The 24,482-nt window shown below is 36.7% G+C and overlaps 1 protein-coding gene across 1 annotated transcript in view; it reads left to right on the top strand.

The window, feature by feature from the left end:
- The window catches only part of Sprt (PDZ domain-containing protein sprite), a 183,010-nt gene that overhangs the window by 85,632 nt on the left and 72,896 nt on the right, over positions 1–24,482 (top strand). The window contains exon 4 of the mRNA XM_071789285.1: positions 19,510–19,590. Coding sequence (XP_071645386.1) covers positions 19,510–19,590 — 81 coding nt within the window. The remainder of the gene's footprint in view (positions 1–19,509; positions 19,591–24,482) is intronic.

Consider the following 24,482-nt stretch of genomic DNA (forward strand, 5'->3'; position numbering starts at 1 on the left):
CCCGGGAAATTCTACTCCTGTTTTATATACAATTCTTTAAAATTCGATCAATTATTTCCCGAAAAATTCGAAAAACTTCTGATACCGGTTCCCAAAAAGATCGGTAACGAAAAATTATATACTTTATAGCACTCCCCGAGAAATTCTACCCCTACTTTATGTACAATTCTTTGAGATTCGGTCATTCGGAATCGGTTTCCAAAACGATCGGTAACAAAAAATAGTACACTTTATAGCACTCCCTGAAAAATTCTACCCCTACTTTATGTATAATTCTTTGAGATTCAATCAATTATTTCCCGAAAGAATTAAAAAAATTAGAAAAACCGGTTTCCAGAAGATCGGTAACAAAAAACTATACACTCTATAGCACTCTCCGGAAAATTTTACCTCTATTTTATATAGTTTTAATACAAATTCGGTTCAATAGTTTTTAAGTTAAAAACGTTCAAACATACACCACCCATAAGAATTAAAAACATTGAAAAATAGGTTTTCAGAAAATAGATAACGAAAATCTGTACACTCTGTAGCACTCCCCGGAAAATTCTACCCCTATTTTATATACTTTTGGTAAAAATTCGATCCAATAGTTTTTAAGTTAAAAACGTTCAAACATAACGGCCAAACATACACCACCTGTAAGAATTTTATATAATAGTATAGATATAGGTCGTTGGATTCGTCTTTTGGAACCCTATCATTTTTAGGAGGTTTTTAGTGCTCGTGTTTGAAATAAAAATTATATTTTAACAACATATATATATATATATATATATATATATATATATAAAATTAAATAATATAAATAAGTAGAAACTGTTTGTTATATTTTTAAAAATAGAAAAAAATATTACTTTTTAAATATGAAACATTGCAAGCATGTGCCTCGGATCGTGTCCTTCTTTTTAAAAGAAAAATTATATTTTGACAACATATGTATAATATTATTATTATTAAATAATTAAATATTTTAAAGAAAAAATAAAATATTTTTTATAGTTTTTTAACATTTTTTTTATAGAGAAAAGTTTTTTGTAAATCTGAAATATCGCGAGTACGTGTTGTACTCTGTGTTTTTCTACTACCATGTAAGCACCAAAGAGAAAATTAAGAAATCGTATAATTTAGATTTTTACATTTGCTACACTTACGCTTTATTGTAAGAAGAATAAAGAAAATTACTGGAAAGACCCGAAACTGACTGAAAAAGTAATCAGAAAATAGTTATTTGTGTAACAAGTGCGGGAAGTTGAGAATTGGACACGGGTGCGGAGTGCGATCACCCGCACGTGTTACACACCATCTTTTATATTACAAAGTGCGTGGAAAATGGCCCATTATTGCGCGCGCGTCATCTGTGCGACGGATGGCCAATTCCACACACGAGTCGAAACAGTGCGGTAATATATTACATTACCGCACTGTTTTGACTCGTGTATGGAATTGGCTATTTGCCGCACAGATGGCGCGCGCGTAATGGGCCACTTTCCACGCACGTGTGATATAATAGTCCTAACGCGAGCGTGAAATGGGCCGCTTTTCGCGCTTGTTTTGAGTGAGCAAAACGATCCATTTCTACACTAGTTGAGAAACGGAATCATTTCTTAACTAGTGGAGAAATGAAATTGTAAAACAAGCGCGAAAAACGGCCTGTTTCACGTTCTTGTTAGGAAAAATAGTATGAACAACTCGTGGGAAGAGTGGTCGAGCCCAAATGAGTGTGATGGTTCACTCACCAACTTCATACACATTCAGAGTCGACCACTTTTCCCACTAGTTGTACAATATACTATTTTCCTAACGCGAGCGTGAAATGGACCGCTTTTCGCGCTTGTTTTGAGTGAGCAAAACGATCCATTTCGCAATCGATGACGTAAGCGTTGAGAAATGGAGCCATTTCTTAACAGTGGAGAAATGAAATTGTAAAACAAGCTCGAAAAGCGGCCTGTTTCACGCTCTTGTTAGGAAAAATAGTATGAACAACTCATGGGAAGAAGAGTGGTCGAGCCCAAATGAGTGTGATGGTTCACTCACCAACTTCACACACATTCAGAGTCGAACACTTTTCCCACTAGTTGTACAATATACTATTTATCGATTTATTACTCACTGTTTATAAACGAAGCAGGTTTGATTTTTTCCGTCTAAAATGAAAATGAAAGAGAAAATAATGTTGGGACATGCGATTGGTGACCGTACATTTCTGTGTGAGTTTATATTTATATTATATACTAGATTGCCAAGTACCAACTCCTACAAAATACATGAATCCGAAAAGTACGTACAGAATTTATGCGCATGCGTTGTGTAAAAGATTCGAGTATGGTAGTCATATCTGATTGGTTGAATTTTAACATAAGAGAAGTAAAGGCTATAAGGGTCATGCAGATCTCCGTGCGTAACATCAGAATTACTGATTTATTGGTTGTTGTGATTTATATCAATCCGTTATACGTACGTTTCGGCTCAACTTATTTGAACCATTTTCAGCGGTATAAATTAAAATAAATTAAACGTTCTCCATACTACATTGGTGAGCTTACTGATTCGAACCAATGTAGTATGGAGAACGTTTAATTTATTTTAATTTATACCGCTGAAGATGGCTCAAAGTTGAGCCGAAACGTACGTATAACGGATTGATGTGAATCACAACAACCAATAAATCAGTAATTCTGATGTTACGCACGGAGATCTGCGTCTGACTCTAATTGTATTGCGCGCCTCTTCCTCGAGATCATATGGGCTGGATTCGGGGAGCGCGCTATTAGCGCTATTTGCTTATTCTATCCTTGTTTTACATCTGATGAGCGATAAAGACAGAATGATGCAATAGCGCTAATAGCGCGCTCCTCGAATGCAGCCCATATGATCTCTTCGGAAGAGGCGCTTCATACAATTATGATAGAACTTCACTTACAGGTAAGTTCGTTTAATCATATAATTATAGCCTTTACTTCTCTTATTTTAATTTCGAGGGTTCTTATACTATTTTATTGAATTTCAACAGTACAATTATTAACTTATTTTGCAAATAAGTAAGAAATCTATTAATTCACAAACATAAAAAGTGTCGGCTAACATCATGAGTAAAATAAAATTGTTACAATAAAAAAAACTTACAAAATAAAAATTAATACACAAAGAAAATAAAAATTAAAAATTTAGAAACTTAAAATATAAAAATTAAAATACAAATACTAAATGGAAAAAAAAACACAAATACACTTAATGAAACAAAAATAAAAAGAGACAGTTTTCCACTTCTAATAAAAGATTTTTTTAAATAGAACCGGCTTTAAAAATTAAAAAGCTCTAAAAAGTATGTAAAAGATAAAAAAAATTAAAAAGCTTTAAAAAGTATGAAATAATACTTTTAAAAATTTTTTTCAATTTTTTTTTAAAGTTCTTAAAAGTATTAAGTTTTTCATATTTTTTAGAACTTTTTTATTTTAAAAAAATTTTTTCCATACTTTTTAGAGCTTTTTAATTTTTGAAGTTGGTCCTATTTAAAAACAATTTTTTTTTATTTTATACTTTTTTAAGTAAAATATTACTTTATAATAATAAAAACAAAAAAAAATAGTAAAAGCTTTCTAAAAATTTAACACTATATAAATAATAAATATAAAATGAGATAATTATTTAGAAGGGCCTTTTCCGAATTTTGACATTTTTTTGCGGTTCTCTTGGTAAAAATCTTTGTTGTGACTCCGACAGTGATAAACAAGCGAGGGAATTCATTGAATATATAATTTACCTATTTTTTACCTATTTTTTTTTAAGTATTCTTCAACTTTTTACGCAAACTTTAATTTTCTTTTACTTGAAGGTACACATATTAACAAATTATTATTGCCCTTAGTATTGATACAAACTATTATACTTTTCAGTTACATTTGTTAATAAATTTTTATATAATAATTTAAAAAACGTGACGCTAAAACCATATTTATGTTTCCTAAAACATAAAATTGTACATATACTTTTCAATATACTAATTATTCTCTGCTTTAACGCATATCTATGTGAATATCTATGTTCAGCACAAATAGGTTTTTAGCTTGTTTGTGCTAAAAAAAATAAGGTTACGTATTCTTCGAGACTTGGGCTTCTCCGATTGATTATCACTGTTGGAGTCACAACAAGAACTTTTATACCAAGAGAACCGGAAAAAATATCAAAATTCGAAAAAAACCTTATTCTAAATAATTACCTAAAATAAAAACTTAAAAATAGTAATTGGTAAATAAAAGACAAATTTGAAAAATGTTAAAGTATCTAAAGATAAAAATAATAAACAGAAAAACAAAATACTTAAAAATTATTTGGTAAAAAAGACAGGTTTAAAATGTTTAAAGTAATAAAAAAGAAGTGTGCAAATTAGAAACTTGCACATTGCTTCTTCATCATTACAGAACGCTTCCAGTGCTTCTATTTTATTTCGCTCCTCATACAAAGCTCCTCTTATGAGGAAGTTTGTATTTTATTTGATGCATAATTATTAGTATTAGTTTGGCTTCCTCATAGAGGAAGCTTTATGAACGAAATAAATAGGAGCAATGGTAGCGATTTATAATGATGAGGAAGCAATGTGTAAGTTTCTAACTTGCACATTTTTTTCATTTTAAATTGAACCTTTTTATTAATTGAAAAAGGGTCAGCTTATAATAGAGGAAAATTAGACCAAAAAAGGGCGTTATCTCGGAACCGGTTAAAACTACTCGGATTTGAACGGTTTTTTTTTTAAATGTAGGTAATTAAAAACACTACAATGTTTATGGGTTAAAAATTGACGCTTTAAATAGGAAATTCAAGAAAATTCCGAAAAATTGAAATTCTAAGACAAAACATTTTTTAAACGTACTAGCTTGCATTTTTTGCTTATAAACTTAAAATAATTATAAAAAAAAGATTTTTCAGATAGTTAATTATGTTTTTATTGATTACAATTTATAAAATTTGAAATGTAGTATTTTACAGAATAAAAAATAACATTACAAAAGTGAATAAATGTGATACAAAATATAAAAGTAGGTAAATAGTTTATATTGTTTCTTTACATAATGTTTAAATTTAAATGTTTAAATCTTTATATTTTAAATATTTTTTTAAACTTCTTTCTTGAGTTCATTTTCTACCAAAATCGTAAGGGAACAATTGGAGCAGTTGTCGCCGTTGCATCCTGAGTAAGCTGGTGAACAGAATAATCCCGTTTTCCTGCATCCGCAATTTCCTCCACATCTTGATTTGCATTTGCAAAAAATGATTTTTATCAATTTTTCAGGGGCAGGTTGCTGATTCATGGGATTTGGCATTAAAAAATTACCAATTTTCCATCCCCATTCGTTTGATATCAAATTATTACCTAACTATAATTGCGTTTGAAGATAAACTTTTTTTAAGTGTTCTAGAGCTGCATCTGCTGTGCACGGTAATTTGAATAATTGTACCTGAATATTTTTCGTTATGGCTGTGGTAAAGCATTGATATCTATATTGGTTCAAATCGAGATCAGATGATGGAGCGCCGTTTAAAAATGTCCTCAACATGTTGATTTTCTTGTTTGAATATTTCAGCAGCATCTTGCAAATCTCTTCGAGTTTCAAACTTAGATGCAAACTTATTTTTACCTTTGTTGTAGAATGCCGATGTCGTATCGCAGCCTGTAAAGGCATGTAGAAAAAGCACATGTTGTTTACACATTAGCATTTTATCGAGACTGACAGATGAATAGACTTTTTGTGGTATTTTTCCTCTTGGTGATTTTAAAAAATATATTTCTTTTTTGTTTGGTGTCAAAAATCAAACGCGCAAAACATTTGCCTATTCTCCATCTCTTTCTACTATATAGACCTTGAAAAAAGATCGTATACATTCTTCTACAACAGTACTTCCTTCACATAGTCTCTCGGTATTGATTTCTGGACATTATGTTGTATATTAACAATGTTTTTTATGTAAAAAGTTTTATAATTAAAATAAACCTGAAAATTTATTAAATAAACAATTAGTGTCAATTTTTAACCCATAAACATTGTAGTGTTTTTAATTACCTACATTTAAAAAAAAACGTTCAAATCCGAGTAGTTTTAACCGGTTCCGAGATAAAAACCTAATTTGCCTCCATTATTAGTAGCACAAGTGGGGTTTTACAATTGACAATGTCAAATCGATGTTGACTTTGGGAGTTCAGGCTACATGGTCCATATATGGACTTCGCATATGGACATTTGATTGTGTATAAAGCGGGATCTAATTAACCAAAATTTTATAAAAAATGAACCCCTTTACCGATCATCGCCAAATTCAATACCAACCTTATTCCTTTAATGATACTCTACATTTAAAAAAATTGAGCCCGATATCTCAAAATTTACGGAAGTTAGAGCAACCACGGACATCAAATCTATACACACACACACACGCACACACACACACACACATGGACATTTTGTAAAAATGTGATTTTTTGACGTTTTAGAACATTTTGAACACATTAGCAGAGAAAACTAAAAAAAATTGTTTTACTTCGGTCTTTTCTACCTCTATTTCATCTATGTATAAATCTTTAAGATTTGGTTGATTAGAACTAGCTTTATACGCGATCAAAGGTCATATGCGAAGTTTACGAAAACAAAGCTTCTTCTATGAGAAAGCAAAATTAGTGGAAAGTAAACCTATGTAGGTTAAACACTTAAATACTTTTAAAGCGCGTCACTAACCTATATAGGTTAGTTGACGCGCTTTAAACACTTAAACTTCTGAAGGTCACTCGGGATCATGACATTGACAACATATGTCAAGGTCAAAGTCATCGGAAAGTGGTCCCTATTACTGCATAATTACCGTTATTTATGCCTTCCAATACTCAAAATAGCTGCTATATTTTCCAAACTTTTTTTGTTAATAACTTTTTAACGAATAACGAGCGCGGGCTGAAACCTTCTGAAGGTCACTCAGGAGAGTGACCTTGACAACATACTAAAATATCAAGGTCATCCAAGGTGATCCCCTCCATCTATACAATTACCTATTTTTTAATAAAAATAAAAAAAATTAAAATTAAAAAAAATTTATTTTGTCATTATTCTAAAGTGTTCTTTAAACCATTTAATTTTGGTTTAAAAAAAGTTTTTCTATTTTTTATAGTTTCGGAGATCCGAAAGAGAAAAACCGATTTTCTTTAAAGGAGTGTTTTATTCCCTAAACACGCGTATGGGCATGTATAAAAAAATACATGTTTCTTATTTTCATCTAGAGAACAACATACTAAAAACTTTTCAAAATCAGGAGGGACACTTCCGTGAGTTTCCTTGTTAGTATATTAGGGAAACCCAGGGCATAACGGGACCACGGGGTATAATGAGTCTAAATGGGTTATCGATATCTTTTTACAGAGATGCTGTCATGTAACGAAATGTATGGAAATTATTGCTCTTATATGTCTCTACTCGTGTGCTGTTATTAGTTTTCATATTATTTTTAGCTGAAAAATGTTACAAATTATTTAATGCGTATTATGGGTTGAGCCATAGAAGTGAGGTTAGCGCTAGTGGTTCTCCGAGCATGTATAGGAGAAAGTACATGTAATAATTATTACTAAATAATTATTATTAATTGAAAATGAAACGATACATTTTTACATATATTGTGTGTCATGACAAATTATTTCCCAGTAAGCAAGAAACACTGCAAGAAGCATTTTAACTACATTACAGCAACGTTTTAACATTAATGCAATGTTGAAATGTTTCTTGACGTTTCTTGCTTACTGGGTTTTAACAAGTTTTAGACATTAATATATTTGAGAATTAAATAAGTTTTATAAGGTATCCCCCGCATAAAATCCATAGTAAGGTTAACTCACGTTTTCAAAAAATAATAATTCCGTTCTTTTAAACTATTCTTTTGTAGTAAAACTTGCATATTTTATAGGGGACATTTCAAAGAATATTTTAGTACAAAACAAAGTTTATTTATTTATTGTTAATATGTTGTATACTTGATTAAACCTTAGCGTTCTTATTGTCTCGTAAACGTGTCAAATAACTATTACATCACTACCTAGTTTAGGTACATATTAATAGTTTAGATGCATATGCATAAAGTTATGGCTGTGCTATAAAATAAGAGAAGTAAAAAAAAATGTTTTATGATACTTTATTTTTTTACGAATATTTATGTTGGCTTCTTTGTGTAAATTTTTTTTGTTCTGAATAAAGACAATCATATGTTCAAAAAATGGTATTTGAATCATTATTATAGGTTGAGTATAGGTAGAGACAAATGCAGGAATTTGGAAGATAATTAATCACATTCGAATGGTTTAACATATTAAAAATTAAAAATTACTTTTATGTACACAAAGGGTTCCTCTATCTATAGATACCTCGAGCTTTAATTTACCTCTCTTAGTTCAGGAAATATGAACCCAAACAAAAAATCCGTCTCAATCTACCCCACCATACCCTACGGGAAAATGGTTAAGGGAATCCTATACCAAAGGCCGAACTCTAACGATGCCGATAATTTCGACTGTTTTCTATGTTACCGGCCTATATCTGTCCTTGTATAGGCATAAACAGTATAGGATATAAACAAGAATAAACAAGGTTATACACCCAAAAAAAAATATTCTGCAGTTTAGCGGTTCCTGGTTCATGCTAGAGGATTTTCCTCTGAAATAGGGCCTTAAGAAGATGTTTTAAACTGTAGAGGAATATCCTCTAATCATGAGACTCTAGATTCAAGATTGTGCAGTCCTCTTAATATTAGAGGACATTGATTTCCGATATTCACCCGAAATAAATAAAAAAAATTATTTATTTTGAAATTTTATTACTATTTTATAACTAAATTTGTTTCTTAAGATGTAGTCTATAATTATAAATATTTTCTTGTATTGGAAAAAACACTTACCTTGGTGGGATCGAACTCGGGACCTCTGGATCGTGAGCCAACTGCCTTACATGGTAGACCACTTCTTAATTTGATGTAAGTGTTATATATTGTCTACATAACCAGCGCAAATATATAATTTTCCAAAAATCATCTTAATAAACAAATTCAGTTTAAAAAGAGTAATAAAATTTTGAATTGGATATAAGATATATGATATAATATTTCTTAATGTCGGGTGAATGTCAGAAACCAGTGCCGGCTTATTATGAAATTTTGTGTTCGTAAATATATTTATGAAAATAGTATGTTTATAAAGTTAAAACGTTAAAACATTCTTATCAAATCCTTACAAGGGCCTCAATAGACAAAAATAAGAAAACGTTTTTTATGGCATCCCTAATATATAACTAATGATCGAGGACTTATGTTATATAAGGCCATTCTTAATAAAGCCCCTTGCACAATACCAGGCAACAGGCAATAGGAACAGGGAATAAAAATCAGAAATCAATGTATAAATGCAGAATAAACAGTGACACAGGCAATAGACACAGGAGTTTCCGTCACGTTGGAAATTATGTGTCTATTGCCTGTTGCCAACAAATCAATAACATTCGAATATTTTAGGTTGTAATTAACGATTTTTTATTATTTCCTGTTCCTATTGCCTGTTGCCTGGCATTGTGCAAGGGGCTGAACTTTCTACACGGGCGTCTCGTGTGGTAGCGTACGCATCGCGTAGCTAATAAGACGATCGTCTTTTAACTTTAACGCGCGCGCCGCAAATATCTAGCATATCCTCTTATTTTAAGAGGCTAATAGTAGAATTTACTGTAGAGGAATTTACTCTTGATTATAGCTTACGCATCCACTCATTTATAAAGTAATACGTATATTACTTAAAGAAGGATATTCTTCATGTAAGATTTTTTGCTTAGAGGAACTGCTAAGAGGAATTTCCCACTTATCGGCAGAATATTTTTTTTTGGGTGTAGTACACACACATACGCACGAATCGTAATATATACTGTACTCTTATATTAAACTCCTAATCTCGATTTAGAGGATTTACCAATATTCTTTCGTGTATTTCAACCCCAGGGAACTTGTTTTCAACGTTCGTACAAACTGTACAACTGTTATTGGGAATGGCTAAACTGCGATACGCTATCTGGTGGCGAAAACAGAACTAAAAAGAGTAGGTCGCCGGCTGCCACATAAATAAATCGACTTAAAAACTATTAGACCGAACTTGTATTAAAACCATATAAAATAGGGGTACAATTTTCCGGGGAGTGCTATAGAGTGTATAGTTTATCGTTATCTCTTTTCTGGAAACCGATTTTTTTAATTTTTTTGCTCGTAAAAATTAGAAAAATTAAAAAAATCGGTTTCCAGAAATCGGTAACGAAAAACTACACACTCTATAGCACTTTCTGGAAAATTCTACCCCTATTTTATATACTTTTGATAAAAATTTGGTCCAATAGTTTTTAAGTTAAAAACGGCCAAACATACACCACCCGTAAGCATTTTATAATAGTATAGAAGAGTAGGTCGCTGGCTGCCACATAAATAAATCGAATTGCGGCATGAAGGCGTCGAATTGGTAAAATTGCATATTTCACTTATGGACAGTCTCATTTTAATTACTGAAATCTATGTATATAAAGGAAAATGTCCTGATTGACTGACTGACTCATCAACGCCCAGCCCAAACCCCTGAATCGAATTTTTATCAAAAGTATATGAAATAGGGGTAGAATTTTCCGGAGAGTGCCACTATGTGTATAGTTTTTTGTTACCGATTTTCTGGAAACCAATTTTTTTAATTTTTCCAATTTTTCAATTAAAAGAATTAGAAAAACCGGTTTCCAGAAAATCGGTAACAAAAAACTATACACATAGTGGCACTCCCCGGAAAATTTTACCCCTATTTCATATACTTTTGGTAAAAATTCGGTTCAGGGAATAAGCACATACGTCGTATTGTAGAGTGACAAGTGACCTACTCTCTCCGGCCATTTTGCCTTGTGACGTCACGACCGCCAATCCCAATATGAAGTACATGTTATGATGAGTTGACAGCTCGTCTACAACTTGAGACGCCATATTGAGCTAAAAGTAGGTAAGAAAATCGGTAAATCTGTAATTCAGTAATTATTTCTGGTTTTTCACATAAAAAAGAATTCCCTGGGATCATTGATCTGCAATCGTGGAGAAGCATTTTCAATTCTATCAAATTAATGCGACGAAAGACTAAAACTACGAAAATAGTAATTTTGTCGGTAATACAGACGGTTATAGGATCCCTTTACCTTTAAACGTTTTCCAGATTTTCAAAATTTTCATATTCTTTTTTTACAACTTTGACACCTAGTATTTTGGAGACAAAGCAGTTTAGAACACATATGTTTATGGTACCTTTTCTTTTTAAAATAAACCAAGGAATATCTCCTTTAAGTGTGTGTATTTACTTAGGAAATACTCTGTATATAATTATATATAAATAAATTTTACCTTTAAAGATTTTTTGGAAATCTAAAAAAAACTAATTTCCTTAGTTCTATCTGTGTTATTTTTGCAATCTTTTACAGCGCAAATCTATCCATCATCACTGTTAGGACGGGCAGGTCAGGGATGACGAAAATTAACCGGTTAGGATTAATGAACTGGATCTTTTATTATAACACGTGTACACTCGAGAATGTTCGAGACGGAAGAAGAAGCAGCTAACGTACATACGTGGCAACGAACAAAAGTGAAGTGAAGTTTTTGGAACGCTGTAGAAGACAGCGTCATCTAAAGTAACTAGAGAAAAAGACGATAGCGCCACCACAATCCGGCAGCGCTACTGTTAGCCATTGGTAAAAGATTTATAGAGAGTAACGAGGGCGCGAATTGTTCAATCTCTAACACCCTCCCTCAAGTTGCGCCCGGGAATAATCGATGGGTTGAAGTCCCAGGCCTGATATACATCTCGAATGTCTAACTCCAGATAAGGCCTTAGTGAGAATGTCGGCGATCATCTCCTCCGTAGGAAGATATACAAGCTTCAATGCGCGTTCATTTATCGCCTGACGAATGAAGTGGTGTTTGATATCTATGTGCTTGGACCTGGAATGAAACACAGGGTTTTCAGCCAACAGTCCAGCACTACGGTTGTCATTGTAGATTACAGCGTCCGCGAGATCCGCACGTCCGAGTTCCTTGAGAAAGTTGGTAAGGTACATGGTCTCCTTGGTAGCGTCGGCTATAGCCATATATTCGGCCTCTGTGGATGATAGAGCAACCGTCCTCTGCTTGCGTGATTCCCACGTTATAGCGCCTCCGCTGAGTGTAAAAATGTAACCGGTGTAGGAACGTCTGTCAATCGAACAATTGCCCCAGTCGGCGTCCGCAAAGCCTCGCAACGGTTGATTATCCTTGTGAAAGACCAATTCGTAGTCGGAAGTCCTCTGAAGGTATCGGAGCACGCGTTTGGCAGCAGCCCAATGCTCGCTGTTGTGACATGAGTTGAACTGACTAAGAGCACTAACAGCGTGCGCGATGTCGGGGCGTGTTCCCACGGCAACATACATCAGGGCCCCGATTAGCTCTTGATACGGGTGATCTTCGGTGTTGTCCTTTCCAGCGTCTGTGCTCTTCGTCAGCTTGACGCCTAAGGCGATGGGAGTGTTGACGGGCTTACAGTCGCCCATCCCAAAACGTTTGAGAACCTCTTTGACGTAACCTCGTTGACCAAGATGAATGCTCTCCCCGTTGCGCCGAATCTCGATACCGAGACAGTATTTGGCGGTGCCAAGATCTTTAACCTTGAACAGTCTGGCGAGCTCTCTCTTGATTCGATTTTCCATATTTCGATCGTTGGAGACAATCAGGATGTCGTCAACATATACGAGTACAAAAGTAAGTTTTCCCTTGTCGACATAAACACATGGGTCCGCGTTGGTAGGAGTCAGCCCCATGCTGCGAAGTGCCCTGTCGAGCTCCGCGTACCATTGCCGTCCGGCCTGACGCAGGCCGTAGAGAGCCTTCTTTAACTTGCATACCCTATCCGGGCCTTTGATGTCCCTCAGCATGGCGTAAACTCGCTTCAGAATCTCAGGATCCTGTTCTTGATGGGCCATCCTCTCCAAAGTTGGCTGCAACAAATCCGGCAATTCCATGTATATATCGGTATCGATTTTTCCGTTTAGATACGCGGTCTCAATGTCTAGTTGGGAAACCGTCAAGTCGAATTTTGCAGCCAATGCCATCAGCAGTCGAAGCGAACCTAGGCGGGCGACCGGAGCGTAAGTCCCGAAAAAATCTATGCCTGGGCGTTGAGCGTATCCCTTCGCGACCACGCGTGCTTTTCTTCGATTCAGGACTCCGTTGGCGTCGAATTTATTTCTCAAAACCGTGCGACATTTAATGACCTTTCCATTCTTAGGTCTCGACACGATATCGAAAGTATCGTTGAGGATTAAACTTCTGATTTCTGAATACACCGCGTCGAACCATTCATCCTTATTCGGTCCGGATATCGCCTCGCGAAAAGGGATTTCGCATGCATTGAATGCGAATTCGGCATCTTCCCACGTCTCATCTTCGCTTGACTCGACCTGATTTCCTGCTTCCCGTGGTTCGGCGACGGCAGACACCATGTTATATCCCTTGGCTGGTCGACCCGGTTTGCCCGTCAATATTTTGCGCGGTCTACCGGGACCACGTCGTAATTCATCGTCTGCTGGATCCGGTTCCTCTTGGTCAGCATCGTTCGCAGCGTTAATTGGCGGGTTCTCATCGTGACCGCCCCGATCTGGCTCCTCATCGTTCGGTAGAACCCCCGCGTCAGGGTGTGTGTTTCCGCCAATTTCAGTCTCACCGCTCGTCTCTGGGCTCTGCTGATTATCTGAAACAGAAAAAAGGTTGCCCGAGGATCCATGGACAGGATCTTGCTGGCCCTCCCTGGTCTGGAGCTCGTTGAAGAACTTGACATCTCGCGTCACATGAATCTTCATCTCAGACGGCACCCAAACGCGATAGGCCTTGGACGTTTCGGAATATCCGACGAGAGTTCCTTCAATTCCTCTTGGCGAAAACTTGCCCTTGTCAGGAGATTTGTCTAGGATGTACACCTTGACTCCAAATTTCTGCAGGTATTTAAGGCTGGGGCGCCTGCCCGTCCACACCTCGAAGGGTGTCTTTGTACCGAGAATTTTTGTCGGGCACCGATTTCTCACGTGATTGGCGGTTGCAACAGCTTCGGCCCAAAAAGATGTCGGGAGTCCGGATTCCGTCAACATGCAGCGAGCAGACTCGACGAGTGTCCTATTCTTCCGCTCGGCTACACCGTTTTGTGCGGGTGTATATGGAGTCGTCAACCGTCGTTGAATTCCAGCCTCCGCCAGTATTTTATCCATAGTTGCGTTGCAAAATTCCTTCCCGTTATCTGACTGCAGTGCTTTGATTCTCTTACCGGTTTGCGTCTCTGCATAATTTTTATACTCCAGAAACTTGGGTGTCACCTCGGATTTGTTTTTCAGAAAATAAATCACGGTCCAGCGGCTATGGTCGTCGGTAAATGTGAGAAAATATCGGGCGCCGCCCCGCGAGTGTGTTCGCATGGGACCGCACAGATCCGTGTGCACTATTCCGAGCAAGTCAGGTGACCTTTTGTCACGTTTCGGAAAGGGTGGTCTCGTGAGTTTTCCAGTGGCGCAGACATCGCACGGAGGAAGCACGTCGTTGACCTTGAATGTTAAGCCGGATGCCATCTCGTTCCGTAGCATGAAAGACATGTCGTTCCAGTTCAAATGGCCAAGCCGGCGATGCCATTCGGTCGTGCTATTCGAGGCACTCGTAGTTATGCATGCCGTGTCATGTCCCTCACGTAAGAAAAACAGATCACCCTCACGATCAGCTACCATTTTCACAACACCGTTAGCGTCTTTCACGTATGCGTGTTTTTCGGTAAACAGGACTTTATGATTTTTATCGACTATTTTCGCGATCGATAAGAGGTTCGTTCGAAGGTCCGGTACGTATAGCGCGTTCGCGAGCGTAACCTCCCTGTTCCGTTTACCGTTTGAGACTGTCACGTTCACGTCACCCTTGGCCGTCGCGCACGCGGTAGCCTGGTTTGCTAATTTTATACCGTTCTCAGCTTTGTACGTTCTCGCGAATAACTTGGCGTCCTTACAGAGATGCGACGTGCATCCACTATCGAGACACCACCTTTGACTCGTCACATGATTTGACGATCCGCTCGCGGAGACATTAGAGATTTCGTTTGTGTAAAAAACATCACTCGCGGTATTCGCACTTTGGGCTTCCCTCTTCTTCTTGAAGCAGTCCGCGGCCTTGTGGCCCTTCTTCTTGCAATAGTGACACTTGTATCTTGCTTCGTTCGAGGAGTTTTTACCGCCTTGTTGACGGCCGGTGGCGCCATCCGTCGGTGTCTTCGACTGTTGCTTCGAGAACATGGCGTTCGTGTCCGCCTCGGCGTTCTTGTAAACCTTGCTATCGCGCTCTTCGATGATCTTGATCATCAATGCGTCTATGTCCGGCAGATTGTTGCGAGATTTGATTGCGCAGCAAAAGTTGTCAAAACTGCTTGGCAAGCTGTGAAGCAGCATTATAGACAGTAAATCGCCGTTGATCTCGATATCCATATTATGCAATTTATCCACCGTATCCATGTATCGGGATAAGTAATCTCTCACGTCTTCGTCCTCGCGCATTTTATTCAATAATAATTGTTCCAAGAGCGCGGCTTTTCTCATAGGTCCCTGGGAAGCGTAAACAGATTTTAGCCTGTCCCATACCTCTTTGGACGTGTTGCAGTTCCGAATATGCTTAAGTTCCGTCGGACTGGCGGACAAGACTAGATCACTCTTCGCCTTGCGATCCTGGATGATCCAGTTGTTCAGCGCAGTTTGTGCCGCGGCGAGTGCTTCGCCTTCGCCGGTCACGGTGGGCCTCGGAATGTCGCCATTAACGTACGGCCACGAGTCGTTTTTTATCAAAAGCGCCTCAACTTGGATTAACCACGTATCGTAATTATGCTTCGTTAAGAGTTCGATGCGCGTCGAATTAATCGTACTCATGTTTGACATAGCTATTCGTGGCTCAACTATTTCGCGTCGTAGTTCGTTTCACACGTACGCGATTAAGCACTTCCGATAAAGGCGTACACAGAAAAAGTCCTTCGTTCGATTTTCGTCGTTCGCGAAACCGCTGGGCCCATAACCTGTTAGGACGGGCAGGTCAGGGATGACGAAAATTAACCGGTTAGGATTAATGAACTGGATCTTTTATTATAACACGTGTACACTCGAGAATGTTCGAGACGGAAGAAGAAGCAGCTAACGTACATACGTGGCAACGAACAAAAGTGAAGTGAAGTTTTTGGAACGCTGTAGAAGACAGCGTCATCTAAAGTAACTAGAGAAAAAGACGATAGCGCCACCACAATCCGGCAGCGCTACTGTTAGCCATTGGTAAAAGATTTATAGAGAGTAACGAGGGCGCGAATTGTTCAATCTCTAACAATCACCTATATATATATTTTTTTTTAATTTAATATTATATTATTACATTCACAGATATTGCTGCACATAAATGTTGCTCAAAACAACAATGTCAGCAATGCCAAACAATATTCTTCGCGAAAATAAGGATGGTGCTTTATCCGCAGCTACTTTACCTTTACCTACTTAAGAACTTAATAACATAAAAACTACTTTAACACTAACCAGGATGCTTTACGTGGAACTCGTGGAAGTACAGTTCGCTAGCTTAGCATCCCTTGACAGAGATCAGGACTCCACAGTTTGTCACTCACTGTGGTATTTAGTGACTCAAATTCTCTCTGTCGTGTGTGTGTGTGTGTGTGTGTGTGTGTGCGCGCGCGTGCGCGCGTGCGTACGTGTGCGTGCATGTGCATGCGTGCGCGTGTGTGTGCGTGTGTGTGCGTGTGTGTGCGTATGCATTTGCGTGTATGTGCGCGCGCGCACAACAGAGAGGGTTTGGAGTCACTAAATACCACTGAAGTGACGAACTGTGGAGTCCTGATCTCTGTCAAAGGAAGCTAAGCGAACTGTACTTCCACGAGTTCCACGTAATGCATCCTGCACTGAGAAAAAGGTTTCTTTATGCCAATTAAATATATTTGGTTGAAACTTTTCTAAAATATTTATTTCAAGCAAACGAATTATATTTAATATAAATGAATGTTTTGTTGGTATTGCTAATTTACTTTATCATTCATATTTGTGTCAACTCGGCGATATAGTTGACATGATTTATTTCATACAAATGTGTGTAGATGTTGGATCAAATAAAGTTCGTTCTTTTGAGTGAAACGAATGTGATTTGTTGAGCCAACTCTATATTTCTTAATAGATAAGAAATCTTGCTTTGTTTCGTGCTCGGTTCCGTGGCGCGTAATGCTGCGTTCGGCTCGCGCCCGCTACGCGGCGCATCGCCAGGATCCTTTCGCGTAATTAAGATTCAACATCGACTCCTATATCTAGGACAGCTCGGCAGGGTTTCTCCAGCGTTCTCTAGTTCGCCAGTCAGGGCGTGCTCACTAGCAGGGCCTCTGACATACCAAATATATATGTATATATATAATATAAATATATATATATATATATATATATATGTAATTATATATATATATATAATTACAAACGTCGACGCGGATTTTTAGCAAAATAAAATTATTTACTATTAAAAAATATTTAATTGATATTATTTAGTGCTAAATTCGAATTCCTTACCTAATAATAAATCTCCGTTAATGTAACAAAATATACTTTTGTGCCAAAATTATATTCCTTAACTATTAAGAAATATTCAATTGATGCAAAAAGATATTTGTTTGTGCCAAAATCAGATTTATTAATTATTAAAGTATATTAATTTGGGGCAACAGAATATTCACTATTATCACAAACCAACGATTCCATTAATTCAACAAAATATTCGATTTGCCGTATCCAACCATGCCATTTATTATCTGTTAACGAGCCTTATTTAGTCCAAAGAAACCTTTTTCTCAGTGTGGTTAATGCTAAAGTTCTTTACATGCAGAATGTACTTACAATTCTGATTAACATCATGATTTTAATTATTACTATTACGTATGTAGATAACGTCATTTTTTACTGTGTTTAAGCCATTCTAGCAATATTCCCACCACTTCTCGGACAAATGATTGTTATTTCTTGTCATTTGAGGACCAAAATAATGATTTTTCAAGGTCTATTCACTTTACGCTTAGGGGCTAAAATTGACACTTTCTTAACATGCTCCTTTAAAAATGATGTACGTAATTGAAAGTAATTGAAAATATGCATTAATCCTCTTAACGTATAACTATAGACCTTTACAATCTCCGTAGAATTAGGTCACAACTTGTTTTAGAAAAAGAAATATGATTAAATAAACAAAATTTTCAATTTTACTTAATTAAAAAAATTTTGTTTTGATATTTTGTAAATAGCTTTCGTGCAAAAGCTTTTTTGCTTTCTAACATATTCTGAGATTCTAAACTATCAATTTAAAAAAAAAATTTGCCCTATACATGTGCGCAATAATGCTTGTAGGCAATCGGGAATGTCTGCAAACAAAGCTGTCGGCAAAATGTTGTGAGCAAACGAAGCTGTTGGTAATCGAGAATGTAGGCAAACGGAGTCCCCCCCCCCACACGCATTAATTTAATTAATTCAAATTATGATTAAAACCTGCGAGTATCAGCGTTGTGTACGTATCGATTTCACGTATCGATTCGTGTGCTTAAAATACTATACGTTCGCATCAATAAGAAGAGACAGAGAGACGATAGACATTCTCGACTTCAGCCTTGACTGACGAGTGCAGTGGTAATAATAATTACCGTAGTAATCCTCAACAGGTATTCTCGCCGCTGAAATCCCATCCCATTGTCCTTAGAAAACGTTACGGCTGCCACGGGTATTAGCTTACGCCAACGACGAAGACAGAACTTCGCGGTTTTTATGAATAACTTTCCTCCTTTTATTACCAAGATCAGCGCGAAGCCCTCTACAATAGCGCGGTTGAGATATTGGTGAATATACAATATACTTATATATAATATCTCGAGGGACATATTAAATATCGTGGGTAAGTAAAAGATTAAGCCTAGAGAGAATCAGGCTTTGCCTGCTTGTCAATATTACACCAAAAAATAAAGTCCAAAAATTTTTTGGATTTATTATTTTTTTATGCTGTACTTAACAAATATATTTAATAATTATAAAAGTACGAAATAATGCTAAATAAAATTACTACGAGAAAATAAAATTGTATAAGGAAAAAATGCAGAAAAAAATCGCAGAAAAGAAAATGAAATAAATCTGATCTCGTTCCATAGTAATCCGTATAGCTTTTAAGAATATTTAAACTAGTAGTTTTTTAACTTAAATTTTCCATTAATTAATATTTTTTCTAACGTCTTTCCTCGCACATATTTCTTGTTACAAATTGTCATTAAATGTATGAGTAACGATAGAAAGTCATAATTTATAAAAATTAACAAAAAGCTATAACCATCAATTAATTTTTAATCTGATAAAATAATTGTTCCAGACCGCGCTACACACCGGAGTTGGCGCCCAGCAGCAGCTATTGGAACCCAGAATGGCGCAATTGGAGACCTTAGAGGCTAAGGTAATGAAAAATCCTTAAATCTTGTAATTTTCCAAAAAATTGGAAATGTTCCTCGCAAAACTATTACCGCGGAGATTCCGATTGTATCCCAAAGTGAAATGGCGCGCGAGAACTCGTGCGATAAGAAGTCATCCCGCGTCAGCCCACGGCACTTCTCCTGGTCCTCGGTATCCTTTTTGCTTTTCTTTCCCCCCCCCCCTGCCTGCTGGCGATGCTGACCGTCCTGTGGGAGCTGTTTTTAGTGGTACCATCGGAAAAAACCAAAGGCGATGTTTCGCGGTTATTGGCGAGTCGGTATTATAGCCCGCTGGTTTCTTAAGCCTGTCCGGCCAATGATTTATATGCAGATCCGTGAACCAAACCCCGTTTGATGCGGAGATCCTCGGACCCAAACTCGGTGACCGGTTGGGGAGGTGGCGAAGGGAAACCAGAGGCCCCTGCTCGCATCGGTACCATTAAAAGTTCCCCGGCACGAACGTCCAGTGGCGCAGCATCCGCAAGAACCGCTCGAGTTTTTGCCCGAGATGCAACAAGAACGTTAGATCGAGCGTGCAGCGCTCGCGAACTCATTTTTCGACATAACGACGCTTTTATATATTTTTTTTTCTCTTCTTTATTCTGAACATCATTTAAGTCGTCGGATTCCTCGCGCCTGATTGCAGGGAAGGGTAGGCTGAAATTGAAAATTATGCGGGCCGCGACGCACTATTATCTGCTTCACGACTTCCACGTGTTTTTTCATAAACTACGAAACGGCAGCGCTTTGCTTCTGCAAAATGCAGGAAGCTTTCTTTATTAGCTCCGATAATGCTGCGGTCGCGAAAGTAAAAGTGTGGCGTGCAAAAACTTGCTTATACACTGAGAAAAAGGTTTCTTTATGCCAATTAAATATATTTGGTTGACACTTTTCTAAAATATTTATTTCAAGCAAACGAATTATATTTAATATAAATGAATGTTTTGTTGGTATTGCTAATTTACTTTATCATTCATATTTGTGTCAACTCGGCGATATAAAATTGACATGATTTATTTCATACAAATGTGTGTAGATATTGGATCAAATAAAGTTCGTTCTTTTGAGTGAAACGAATGCGATTTGTTGAGCCAACTCTATATTTCTTAATAGATAAGAAATCTTGCTTTGTTTCGTGCTCGGTTCCGTGGCACGTAATGCTGCGTTCGGCTCGCGCCCGCTACGCAGCGCATCGCCAGGATCCTTTCGCGTAATTAAGATTCAACATCGACTCCTATATCCAGGACAGCTCAGCAGGGTTTCTCCAACGTTCTCTAGTTCGCCAGTCAGGGCGTACTCACTAGCAGGGCCTCTGACAACCAAATATATATATATATATATATATATGTATATATACTAGATTTTGAGCCCGCGCTTCGCGCGGGCTCAAAATCTATTCCCCTTTCCCCAAACTCACTCGTTAATTAGGAGCACCTTTGATATTCTTTCTCCTCAAACTCTAACCTACATCTCTTCGAATATTTTTTTTTAAATAAAAAATAATAGATAATATAATAGATGCAGATTAGCATATTGTCAAATATTTCAAAAACGTAATCCCTTATATTAAAGTCTTTAAATTTTATTTTTGCTTATACAGGGTGAATTTTAATGGATGTCCCATCCTTTTACCATCAATACTTCATCGAGCATCCTTTTTTTGATAAAGAGCACTTCACTTATATAGAATATGTTAAACTTTACGTCTTCGTTACAAAATGGAAAATTTTTTTATATATATAGAAAGAAAATTGAGACAAATTGGCAGATGACAATTGTGAATGGGACATCCATTAAAATTCACCCTGTATATATATAATTACAAACGTCGACGCGGATTTTCAGCAAAATAAAATTATTTACTATTAAAAAATATTTAATTGATATTATTTAATGCTAAATTCGAATTCCTTACCTAATAATAAATCTCCGTTAATGTAACAAAATATACTTTTGTGCCAACATTATATTCCTTAACTATTAAGAAATATTCAATTGATGCAAAAAGATATTTGTTCGTGCCAAAATCAGATTCATTAACTATTAAAGTACATTAATTTGAGGCAACAGAATATTCACTATTATCACAAACCAACGATTCCATTGATTCAACAAAATATTCGATTCGTCGTATCCAACCATGTCATTTATTATCTGTTAACGAGCCTTATTTAGTCCAAAGAAACCTTTTTCTCAGTGTACACATAAGGCGGGACAAACGTGGGGTTAATCAAGGGGAGATGAAAATCAGGAAAATACCGTTTTGCGAAATTATTTAAAACCGTAAATATACGGGCTCTCTCTATCTCCCTTCTAATAATTCCGATACATTGGAATGCATTTGGCTTTATCAAGATCTGTGTTAATATATAAACTATGATTTAATTAAGGAGTTACATACCTTTGACAGGCCTTTATAGGTCAACATTTTTCGAAACAAATTTTTATTGTGGGTAAAATTATGTCTTATTAGAAAATAAAAATAAACGGCGATACAAGTCAGGCGCGGTACGTGGTGCGCAAGTAAAGAAATTAATAGTTACAGAAGTAACGAATTACAATGTATATAATATACATATACCATCTATATTCCAACTTAATAAACTGCGCGCCGATTATTTGTCGGACTTGAAACACAGCTATCGTTGGAACATTAATACCCTTCCCTCCCCGGAATTAAATCGACAATTTAATTATTTTTAAAAAACTAAAGAATTTATTGCGAAAAATATTACCTCAGCCAGGATTCGAACCTGAAACCTCCTTCATTCCGTGAAAGGCGTCGTACCAATTCGACTACCGAGGCATGTAGTAATATTTATCGCAATAACCGGTTAATAATAGTTACAAACGCATTGTTTTTAACCTGCGTAAATTCAAATATGTCGTAAACCAATTTGCATGAAATTTTTTATAGCTACTTTCAATACAATAATCTAGTCCTTCACGTAAGATTTTTTACTATTTATGGCTTAGTTTTTTTTATAAATAAAAGAATGACCAATTTTTGTTCAAAAATCGCATTTTTTGCTACAAATCGCTGCCATTTGTTAAAAAATCAATATTTTCAAAATCGGCTATGATAAAGACTAGAGGTATTTCTGCAATGGTACCGCGAACGGCGTTTTTACAAACACCATTCGGGAAAATAGCTGTCAGAACCTCAAGTTTTAATATTTTTTATTGAAATTTTCAGGAAATATTCTCAAAAGACTACTCTACAAGACATGTATTTTTATTTTTTAATAAAACATAATTAAAATATTTACAATAAATGCGTAACCCTTTAAGCTGTTTTTTCTCTAAAGAGCTAATATTTGAGATATTAGGTTTATCTTGTGCATATGTTCTCCTCCTTCCTCACTTTCGTCGTAAATCACCGCATTTGTAAATATCTATGTTATCCTACGCGCGATAAATCAGAATTGCTCGCCGACGAGCAAATATTTGACCAAAAAAAATCGGTGCAGCTAATTTATCCGATTGTACAAGACCGCTACGGAACACGAGGGGGATTATCGATTACATTTCCCCTTAATAGCAGCGTTGCGATGACGGAGCGCCGTAGTCCACTAATAAATGGCCGCGCTACTTATAGTTAGACGTAGCCTTCCCCACCGGAAAAAATCGTCGCAACCACACCCCGATCGCCACCGGGCGATGTTGAGGTACAAGTTGAAATAATACCACGAGCTAATTAGCATAAGTACAATCGCCTGCCTCGTGTAATGGACTCGTAATGCGACGTTATCAATCACGACTCGTCCGTACGCGTTTTACTCCGTTATTAAAAAATGACAGTATCGTTATTTGATAAAGATACGATGCGATTCGTGGGTGATGATCTCGGATTGCCGGTGCAAACGTCAATAACTATAATTCGAAACAGGCTGAACAGGCCATTTTTCGAACTTTATTTAATTATAGAAACAAATGCAAAAGTCCACAGGACGGATTTCTTTTAGACTTTCTGGAAATTTTGCCAGCATTATTAACTGTATCCAACGGAGAGATATACGCAAACGTAAAAAAGAATAAAGAGTATTTATCGTCCGCGCAATATTTACTTGTGTTTGCATGTTTATCTGTTTGATTAGACATATATGATTAATATTTACTTTCGTAGAAAAGATCGGATTTTTGATGACAGAAAGGAGATGCAAATGCCTCGCAATGCTTAACTTCCTCGGCAAGTGGAGACTCTTCAGGAGTCGGATAGCGTATATACTCCGTGTTCTAATTCTCTGTCGCATAATACACATCGCGAGATAGCATCCGCTCTGTTATTCCGATGCCTGACCACCTCTAATCTCGTTCTTTAAACCTCGTCGCATCTTTACTTCGCTTTAACTCCGGATCGACGAATAGCGAGTCCCCATTTACACCCAGTTCGCGCGTCCATCCGTATCGAATAGTATTTTGATAAATGCTGCACATATCCGTCGATCATTATTAATCGTCCACGTTCGACGAGCCCTTCTTCTTGCGACGTGGACGTGGACCCGTCGACCGGGACAACCGACACGCCTTCGTACCGCCGAGGCAGCCAAACAATCCGGTTTCCTAACCAGCGTCGTTAAGTTCGCGTTCCTGGCCGTATCTCCTTGCTCATTGTATAACACAAGTTCGATATCGGACGACTTCAACTTCGGAAGTCACATTGCTCGACGGTGTGACATTGTGTTGCCTTCGACGCGACTGGTTTTTCCGTCTAAATGGAGAACGCACTCTTTAAAAGTCAAAGAGCGAAATATCGCACTCAAAACGAGTGCAAGTGTAACGAAAACTGAAAATTGAACCCGTGCACATATTTTCTCGTTTGTAATTGGATTCGAGTAGGACATTACTTATTCGTGTGTCTGCTGCTTAAAACGGA

Source organism: Temnothorax longispinosus, chromosome 9 (assembly GCF_030848805.1).
Source record: "Temnothorax longispinosus isolate EJ_2023e chromosome 9, Tlon_JGU_v1, whole genome shotgun sequence".
Taxonomy (NCBI): domain Eukaryota; kingdom Metazoa; phylum Arthropoda; class Insecta; order Hymenoptera; family Formicidae; genus Temnothorax; species Temnothorax longispinosus.